The sequence below is a fragment of the Ceratotherium simum genome, chromosome 14 (genome assembly GCF_057802395.1).
Source record: "Ceratotherium simum simum isolate JZ-2026a chromosome 14, ASM5780239v1, whole genome shotgun sequence".
NCBI classification, from domain to species: Eukaryota; Metazoa; Chordata; class Mammalia; order Perissodactyla; family Rhinocerotidae; genus Ceratotherium; species Ceratotherium simum.
This window is the reverse complement of record NC_141913.1, coordinates 11284548-11294817: the sequence shown is the minus strand read 5'-3', so window position 1 is coordinate 11294817 and position 10270 is coordinate 11284548. Positions and strand designations below refer to the sequence as shown.

General features: G+C 39.9%; 1 protein-coding gene across 17 annotated transcripts in view; it reads right to left on the bottom strand.

Moving 5' to 3' along the window:
• Window positions 1–1111: 1111 nt before the first annotated feature.
• Window positions 1112–10270, bottom strand: part of LOC147915262 (uncharacterized) — a 68408-nt gene continuing 59249 nt past the window's right edge. For 15 of the 17 annotated variants that reach the window (XR_015554256.1, XR_015554257.1, XR_015554258.1 and 12 more), the window contains one exon: window positions 1112–10270. Coding sequence is in view for 5 of the 17 variants with exons in the window: in XM_087439036.1 (XP_087295162.1) it covers window positions 10144–10270 (127 nt within the window). In the remaining 12 variants the exon portion in view is untranslated. The other 2 variants (XR_015554254.1, XR_015554266.1) reach the window with 2 other exon arrangements.

Here is a 10270-nt window from a genome sequence, read left to right as displayed (position 1 = left end):
TATTTTACGCAAGTGACAGTCACCCATATTGTAGTTTGTTGTTGTAAATTGTTCATTTTCATTGCTGTATAGTATATGAATACAACAGAAATTTATCAAGTCTACTGCTGATAGGCATTTGTGTAGTTTCCAGTTTGGTGCTATAACAACTAGTGCTGCTATGAATATTCTAAAATATATCTTTTGGTGCACATATGGACACACTTCTGTTGGGTATATAGCCAAGTATGAAAATGCAGAGTCATAGGAATGCATATCTTCAACTTTAGTAGATAATGCCAGTTTTCAAAAAAGCCTGTACCAATTTATACTCCCACTGCAGTGCACAAGAGTTCCCTATTATATCACCTACCTCATATAGTTAAATGATAAATGTACATGTGCATCTCCTTATGTGGTTGATACAAGGATGAAGGGAATGATGCCATCAGACACAGGCAAAGGATAAAAATTAGTCTGTTTATGTGAAGTAAAATAATCACCTGTACACAGACTACACAGAACAAAGGCACAGTGCAGTCCCAGTAGGGGGAGGGAGAAACAGGCAGGTTTCCATGGCCATGAGCCCCAACAAAGCCCCCAGTGGTCAATGATACAACTTGAGATTCTTCCAAGAATTCCATCCACCTACCCCATCCTCAGGGGATCTTTATACGTTCCTGGGTCACAACTGTTCTGGAAGCTCTGGCTAAATACCTGCCTGTTCACCTTGGGCAGACAATTGGAAATAATCTGAATCTCAATACATTCCTGGGTGTTTATTATTACTGTGAGAAGGGGAAAAATCAAGTCAATTCCTCAGTAAACCAGATTACTAATAAAACTCCACCTGAAATATTTTCTTTCACTTCTCAAATAAACTGTAAACTCCTCAAATATAGCTCATGTGTTATTCATCTTTTATCCCAAATATCAATGCACTGTGTGGAACACAACAGATACTCGACAAATGCTTTTTAAACTGAACCGGGTAAGCAATTATTATTATTCCCACTTTAAAGATGAGCCTGGTGCCAAGCACATAGTAAGCCCCCAATTATGGCAGCTTTAACTAAATCTTACTCCAGAGCAATGCTCTATCCACAACACAACTCTGTATTTGACAACACCATGCTAGAAATTGATTTATTTTGTATGACTCCAAGGAACAAAATTAGGAGAAGAGATTTCACCTCAATATAAAGAAAACATTTGTAATTGTTGGAGATGTCTAAACATCATTTGCTTCAGGAGTTACTACTAATAAAAATTCTACTTATGAAGTATTTGCTGTGCTTACTCCATGGAAGATATTTATTGAACAGTTGTTGAGTATACAGGGAAAAGCAGAAATGCTTCTAGTCTGTGTGCTCATCAAAGTGACAGCAAATGTATAATCCCAAAAATAAATGCAAAATTGTAACTGTGACAGAGGTACATGGTCTATGATATGATAGAGGGGTGAGGAGGCTTAATCTAAACTACCACTTTCCCTAAAAAAGTGATATTTAAGTTGACATCTAATGACTAGTTAAGAGTTAACTAAGAGAAGATAAAGGGGAGACCGTTTTAAGCAAAGGTCCCTAACCAAGGGGAAGAGTGATGTGTTTAAGGAACTACAAGAAGGCCAGTGTGGCTGGAACAGAAGCCTAAGACAAGGACAGAGGGAGCCTAGACTGGGCCAGCTCACAAAGGGACTTGTAGATCTCATTAAGGATTTGGATCTTTATCCTAACATGAATAGTATGGATTTACTCAGTGTAACATCCTGACTTTTTCTAGTACTTTTTGGTAAGCAGCAAGCAAAAACAAGGACACAGCAGGTTGGTACAGTGAGCTGAGGAATTTTAAGTCTGGTGAGGACTTCGTTGTAATGACTGTCAATGCAAGTAATCCATAATCAATCTATAAATCAAAATTGAGGTGAGTTTATTATGAGCCAGATCTGAGGACTAGCCCAGGGCCTTCCTTCCCCAAGGAAGGAAGGGCATCGAAGAAGTAGGGTGTACAGAGTGGTTACATACCATCTTGGAACAAAGAGCATATATCACATGTGACAGGAATATCTTTTACTACTGTCACGAGATGCTTAGCTGGCACAGCAGGTGGGTGGTCAGCAGGCCAGTGGTCACAAGGTGAGCACAGCAGGTCAGTAATTAATCTTTAGTTTCCGGGAAGAGATGCTTATCCTTAAAGAAATGCCGATATGGGGGGGAGTTACATCCCTACCTGTCTTTAAAGGCATCATTCTTGTCTTTGGGACATAGTAAATATTTAAAGCAGATATACAATGCATGCTCAACAGGCCACGTCAGGTCCTTTTGGAAAAACAAGTTCAGGCCAAATTAGTTTTACACGAAATGGCTTCCTCGTATACTGCAATATCTCCTATTGCTTTTCATGTATTTATCATGGCTAACCACGGGATCAGGGCCCGTAGGGAAACAAATGAAGTCTGTAGGAGCAGGTAACAGCAGATAAAAATACTGAACAATGAGCAGAAATAATTCCATCAACAGGAGTGAGCAAATGTGGTTGCAAAGTTAAGGAAACTATTACCACAAAGGAAAATTTCAGACTTTAAGGCCCAAGTTCAGAGTAATTTTTATTGAGAAGCTCAAAGTGGATATGAAGGTGACTAGAGTTAAGAACATCAAGAAAATAAATAAGAAGCCATAGTTCTAGAAGGGTTGACACCACAGAAATCAGGACCACTGAAGAAGACCAAGGAAAGAAAGAAGAGGATAAGTTTCAGACAGATAGTAAAGTCACTAAGTGATGTGATTAGAATATCTTGAAGAACAGGAGGTCCGAGTGATAAAAGATGGAAAGGGAAACTTGAGGATTACCAAAAAGTATTCAAGATATTGATCAGACCTTCTCAAATCAAGTATTAGCCAATCGATTCACAATGACAAATAAACAACCCCTCCTAGAAGAATAACTCTTAAATATTAACATAAAAAAAGACTGTGACTATAGTTTGGGGAGCTTTGTTTTCTTTATTCAGTTTCTTATTCAAGGTTATAGAAATCCAAGATCAACAAGTTACTTATTTGTTTTAATCGTGTGTAGGATATAAATATCTAACTTTAAAAAGTTACAGGGATTAAAATACACCCCCCTCAAGTGATCTAAAGGAATTCCACTAAGTGTACTTCCTGAAGCACTCTATCTCTTGTGCATTACAAGCTGCAACGACTTTTTTGTTTTGTTTTTTTTTTTTTGAGGAAGATTGGCTCTGAGCTAACTTATGTTGCCAATCTTCCTCCTTTTTTCTCCCCAAAGACCCAGTCGATAGTTGTATATCATAGTTGTATATCCGTCTAGTTGCTCTATGTGGGATGCCACATCAGCATGGCTTGATGAGCAGTGCATAGGTCTGTGCCCAGGATCCAAACCGGCGAACCCCAGCCACCGAAGCGGAGCGGGTGAACTTAACCACTACACCACCAGGTTGGCCCCTGCAATGACTTTTAAATCACAGAAATCTTGATATTTTTCTAAAATGTACTGCATCATTACTCAGAGTTAGGAGAGAGAAGGCAAAAAGCCCAACTGAAATGAGACCATTTTAATATCATAAGATAGTTTGATAAGTGAAAATACACAAAATTCTTTTAAAATATGGAATGGTAAGAAAGGAGATTTCTAGAAAATAATCATTTGCATATACACTTTCTTAACCAGGTAGAAAGGGTAGGTCTATGTAAATCCAAAATATAAGCCTTTAATGGAAAATAAACATCGCACTCAGGCTACTGGGTAAATGATCATCTGCCACATGACTTAAAAATCCTAAACTGACACATTCTGAAGCACATCTTGGAAACTGCTCGAAATGCAGGAAGTGTCTGCTGCCAGCCTGGCACATTTGTTACGTGGCTTCAATTCCAAGCATTCCATATTTCCTCTGAGGCCATGGCTTATAAATCAGATGAGATTGGTCATCTTGCAACAAAATGGATTTTTAAAATGTGATTTTGAAGAGATTGGAGAGTGTAATACAACAGATTTTTCAGTCTTCAGTGCTGAGAAATGATTGTTTTATTGACGGCTCTATTGAGAATGTGATATTACTCCAGAAAGATGTAGACCTGTAAAATTTCCAGGGGCCATATCATCAGATGTTTTATTCCAGGGTCTTAATGGTCAGATACCAATTATGTGCTTTATTCCAAAAGATAAAATAATAATGACTTAAGGGCTCCCGTCACTGCTTTTATTTCTGAGTTAATCATGACGTTTTGACAAATCCACAAAGGAGAGCCTCAATGATGCATTCCAGTGAAATTTAAATATTTCAATATAGGTGTATGGTTAATTACAATATAGATGTGTGGTTCACCCTTTAAATGTCACTATTGCTAAAGAGAAAAATCCAAACAAATGCATTAAAAATGGTTCTAATTTGCATTCATAGAAACATCATGCACTTCTAGCCTTTACATCAATGTACACAGAATAAGGAACAGCTTTCAAGTCAATACCTGCTAAATTAATTCATTGCTGGCTTTCCAGATATCCAGGCTCTAGATGGCCTTTCACCTTCTCCCCCCACAGCAATTCAAAGCATACCCATTCTCCCCATCTCCCCTGACCCCCCGGCTTGCATTTAATGACTAGAATTCATGCAAACTGGCTGCTCTTACAGGCTCATGAGGAGATGGTGAAATCTGGAACCAGGTGGATGACAGCCAGTTAATTGGATCTTTCTTCTCCAAACACCAGGGGACAGCTGGTTTGCATTGTTGTTCTAATGAGCTATGCTGAAATGGAAGCTGGGCACATTAGTTGGAGCTCTTCTGGTGCTATGTACAGTCTTGGAAATCACGCTTATCACTGCCAGAGACTTTTATGGTGAAAAGAATAAAGTTTCTATACTTAAAAAAAAAATGCAATCTGATATTAGGGGAAGGCAGCAGTGTTTCTTGGCCCCATTCCAGTCCTCACATTTCTAAATGCTCATTTCTACTCCTGCATATTCCCTTGCATTGGCATATATATCTGATGTGAGTGCGTGCATCTGCACACACACGCATGCACACTTCCCTGGGTAATTCCCTGGGAGAAGGGGCAGCACGGGTTCAATGGAGGCAGAATGAGTTTAAGCTTGTAGGCCTGGTAGCCAGATCCAAAGGCCAAAAGCCATTTTAAAAATAAGAAAGCACAACTATGGAGTAGCTTTGTAAATCATACTCTTTAGGGGGAAGGCCTGTGCAGTGTTAACACCTTTTCTAAATATTTTGGAATAAAAGAAGGGGAAGTTACTTGGAATATTCCCATTTTTAAATGTAAGATCTAGGAAATGTCAGTAAATTGACAAAAAAATCCAGAATCATGGGACTCTCTCTCCCAATAATCAAGTCTCTGAGGTCACCCCTGGTTACACAGGTGAAAGGCCTGCGTTGTGAGGCTGTCAAACACTCGACATTTGGCCGACACTGCTCAACAGTGTAACCGGGGCTCAGTTTTCATTTTAATTTTTCAGAGACACATGAGATGTCTCTTTTTTCAATATGAAGTATTAAAATGGTTCCAAAATGGTATCAAAATATAAAAGATTTAATAAAATACTTAAGTTTTGAAGGCTTTTCTTTTTCCTTCAGGACAGTCAGATGGCACACGAAGAATGACGAAGGTTAAGCAACGATAAAAATATTGATGAAACTGAAAAGTTTTCCGGCAATAAATTTTATCGGTTCTCTGGCTCTCGTTTTCACACATTTCCTTTGATTTTCTCTTTTGCTCTGAAATTTAAGATCTTTACGTTTTCACTTGGAGCATATAAGCTACCTAGAGGAATGAGGTGTTACTCAGCATTAAAATGCATCATGCTGCAACCGTTCCCTTATAAGAGACTCATCTAAATGATAATGAGCATGAAAAATTGATTATCTCCTAGGTTGAACTGGTCTTTGTGTTTTTCATCTGGTGAATCTAATAGTGCTAGAATAGGTCTTAAAACATGAACATGCCAGCAGTTCAATTAATAGAATAGTTAGAGGCAATGCTACAGGATGTTACCTATTTTAGGCAAAAAGCTTCTCGAATAATAGTGATTTATAACACAATTTCAACAGAAAAAGGCCAATGTGAGTTTTTAACTTCCTATTTAAACTTACATGTGGACTGTTTTCTTCAAATCCTCTAATCCAAGGAAGAAGATAGATTACAGAGTTTTAGAGTTTATACCAAAACATGAATTGCCATGACCTAATCCTCTAATAAATAAATAACCTAACAAAAATATTTGATGAAAAAAGTGGTTCTTATAGGAGACTATGTGTTGGGACTTTCTGGATCGTCTTCATCTTCCTTCCAATTCTCTGTCCTCAATTTTTTATATTCTCTCCTTTAAAAAATGTATTCACTTCAAGATTTCAACTTTCTTCTCTCTCTGACATTTCCCAAACTATGGCTCTAATCTTAATCTCTCTACAGGTCTACAGATCCAAGTGCCCACAGGAAGTCTCCACCTGTATCTTCTACTACCAAAACATGCTCTAATTCAGCATCCACAAACCATCTCCTTTTTCTGATTTCCCCATTTCTGTTAATGGTGCCCATTCATTTTATATTACCCTGTGGTTTTCTCTCTCAGAACACATTCTTCTATTTGGGATCTTCTGCCTGCTTCCATGGGCACCACTGGACTGTGAGATCTTGAGGGTAAGTAATTCTTTATACCCTAGAAATTACTTCTCTACATCCCTATTTAATAATGTTGAATGAATAAATGAATATATAGATTAATTGTCCTATAGCATTTTATTCATCCTATTACTATAGGGCTATTACATTCAAGTTTGAAAATGAATATGAAAATTCATATTGATATTATCAAAAATGAATGACAACGAAATTTGAATAGCATTATATTAATATTAACTTTTCTAAATTTTATCATTGTTATATGTTAGAATGTTATGTGGTTGTGTGTTAGAATGTCCTTGTTCTTAGAAACTATGTGCTACAGTATCTAGGAGTAAAAATATTAAGAAATCCAGAAGTCACATGGTAGTTATCATTATTGTTGATGCTGGAAATAATGACTTTATTTTTAAAATAAAACTGTTAAATAATGTGCTAAATTCAGATTTTGTAAGAGCCAGTCCTGTGCTAAACCAAGACAATTTTGGAAACTAATTAAGGTTTCTAACTCCTAAAGGAGTTCTGTCATGCCTAATCTCATATAATTCTAATACAACAAACACCTGACATCCCCAAACCAAAAATAGTCAGGATTCTGGAAGGTGTTTGAGTGGTTAAATGTAATAACAGAACAAAAGCCTGCTTATACAGTCTATACCATATAGCCTACATTTTTATTGACTATTTTGCCTGATTTGTCTGTCAGGAGTTTTGTCAAATATATTAGGAAATGTTAAAACCTGTAAGTTGATAAATGCACCTTCAAAAAGTCGTCATCTGGAGCCAGCCCAGATCGCCTAGCAGTTAATGTTCGCCGCACTCCGCTTCTGTGGCCTGGGTTCCTTTCCCAGGCGCAGAACCACACCACTCGTCTGTCAGTAGCCATGCTGTGGTGGCAGCTCACGTGGAAGAACCAGAGAGACTTACAACTAGAATATACAGCTATGTATTGGAGCTTTGGGGAGGGGGAAAAAAAAAAGAAAGAGAGAGGAAGATTGGCAACGGATGTCAGCTCAGGGCGAATCTTTCCCAGAAAAACAAAAAATCATGATCAAAACCTGAAAACTCCATGAAAGGTAAAAAATAAATCTACAGGCAAGAAAAACTTTGCACCTTCAAATGAGTTTCAGATATTCTCTCCTCCAATTCCCACCACATTTCACCTGAGAACTTGGAAAAAATATATATACTCTCAGCTGTCATCTGTTCTCAGAGAGGGAGAGAGAGAGACAGAAACAGAGAGAGAGAAACAAAGAGACCGAGACAGAGAGAGAAGCAGAGAAAGAGTATGAATCCTCCCTAGACTTTTCTTTTTCACTGATTTTCATGCCCCCACCCCCACGCCTATGGTCAAGATTCAAAGACTTCCAGGACTGAAAAGAAACAATGATCACTCACCCGCAGCTGTTCAGAACTGTGTCCTGGAAATCCCTAGAATTCTTGGGCAGCCTTTGGGGCCATTTGGGGAATCAAAGGATAACCTGACCACTGCTTCCACCAGAGCCACTCTACTTTTATCTACTTTACATATTGAGGCTCTGGGTAACACTTCATTTGAAAAACTAGTCCCATTTCAGTCCCATCACGATGCAGATAACAAAACTGAGACCCCAAAGGTTAAGTGACTTGTCGAGTCCACACAGCCACAGAGCAGTCCACAGAACAGGACTGCAACCCAGCTAGCCCCTCAAAGCTCTTTCCACATCAGCAGTGACTCCCAAACCTGGCTATGCATCTAAATGACCTCAAGAGCTTATTCAAATAAGGACTCCTGTGCCTCAGTCCAGGCGATTCCAATTCAGTGGGTCTGAAGTGGGGCCTGGGAATCTGTATTTCACCTCGTGTCCCAGGTGATTCTGATTCAGCCAGTCCACAGGCCAGCATTTGGGAACCACTGCTGCCTCTATTAATGCATGCATTAAATCTTGCAATAAAGACAATTTTTATTTAATCAAGCAGAGGGCTAAGCATCCTGCCACCCAGGATCCTGCTATCAGCTGGTTCAGGAGTTTAGAAGGCTTAAAAGTTAATTTAGCACCAATGAGAGAAGTGATTTATAGCCTAAATGTGTGTGTATTTGCTCTCTAGAGACAGCTCTCAGCGGCTGGGGAAACAGCACGTCCGCCTTGGCCCTAAGGCCTCTTCCAGATGGCTCCTAAATGAGCTGGAGGAATCAGCAGCAGCTTTTCAAAATCCTACATACCCACCCATGTGGTCTAAGCAAAATCAGGACTTTAAATGAGTCTTAGAAATAGGAAAAGACCTTATTGGGTGCATGAGACAGATGAAGAATTGCCCCAACTGTCCCCCTCTGTTCCCCTCTGCTCCCCACTCTCTCAATATGAGCCCCATGGCAGAAATTCTCAGGGAGAGATGTAGCTGATCATGCATGCAAGGTGGATGTCACGTGTTGGCAATGCTAAACTTGCAATATGGTCCCTGTTGGGGAGAAAGGGAGAAAACTGTAGGAAAGTGCCAGCCACAGCAGCCCCACCTCATGACAAGAGCTTTAGTCCTTTTACTGCAATTCTTCCACTGGGTAGACATTACTATCCATCACAAATAGCAGGGCCTACTCCCATGCCTGGGAGGAGACTACTCTTCCCAGCCTCCTTGCAGTTAGGCAGGGTCAGGTGACTAATTTTGTCCAATGAACTCTACGTAGAGGTGCCATGTGTCCCTTCTGGGCAAAGGCAGGGAAAATCTCCAGCATGACCCTCCACCTCTGTCTTCCCCTGTCACTGTGGACTGGAATCCATGTGTTGACACACAGAAACATTAGAAAGAAGCAGGTGGGATTCCTAAATCACTGCTTGGGACAGGGCTGCCCCACAGAGCATCAGGGTCTCAATACACAGGGCATGATCAAGAAATAATTCTTCACTGCATAAGCCACTGAGATTGTGATGTAAATTTGTTTCCAGGCATTATTTAGCCTGTCCTGACTCACCTCCTCCTCTCCCCAACCCTACCACTCCCTGCTCCTGATTGCTAGAAAAGGGATCGCTCCTACCCATGCATCTTGCCAAGACTGTTACATCAGAAACATAGGCTTCGTTCTCATTGGCCAGCTCCCTCCAACACCCTCTTTAAAAAGTGGAGTCTGGGGGTCAGCCCGGTGGCATAGCGGTTAAGTGCATGCCCCGGTTTGGCAGCGCAGGGTTCACAGGTTTGGATCCCAGGCATGGACCTATGCACCGCTTATCAAGCCATGCTATGGCAGGCATCCCACATAAAAAGTAGAGGAAGATGGGCACAGATGTTAACCCAGGGCCGATCTTGCTCAGCAAAAAGAGGAGGAGTGGCAACAGATGCTGGTTCAGGGCTAATCTTCCTCACCAAAAAAAAAAAAAAAAAGGAATCTGAAATATTATTGGATCGTCTGCTATGTGATGTTATCTACCAAGACAAGGTTGGAAAAAATTAAGACTAAACACCTGTTTTAACTTAATCTGTAGGTCAAAGAAACGAGAATGTAAAAGAGACAGAAGTCCCTCTGAAGTCCCGATATTATGGATTCAGGTTCTGAAGCAACAGTGATTGTCTAAAAAAAAAAAAAATGCATGGTTCAATCAGCAGAGTAGAGGCTCCAGGTCCCCGGTCCCCGGGTCTGTTCAAAATCCTTAATTTCAGGCAG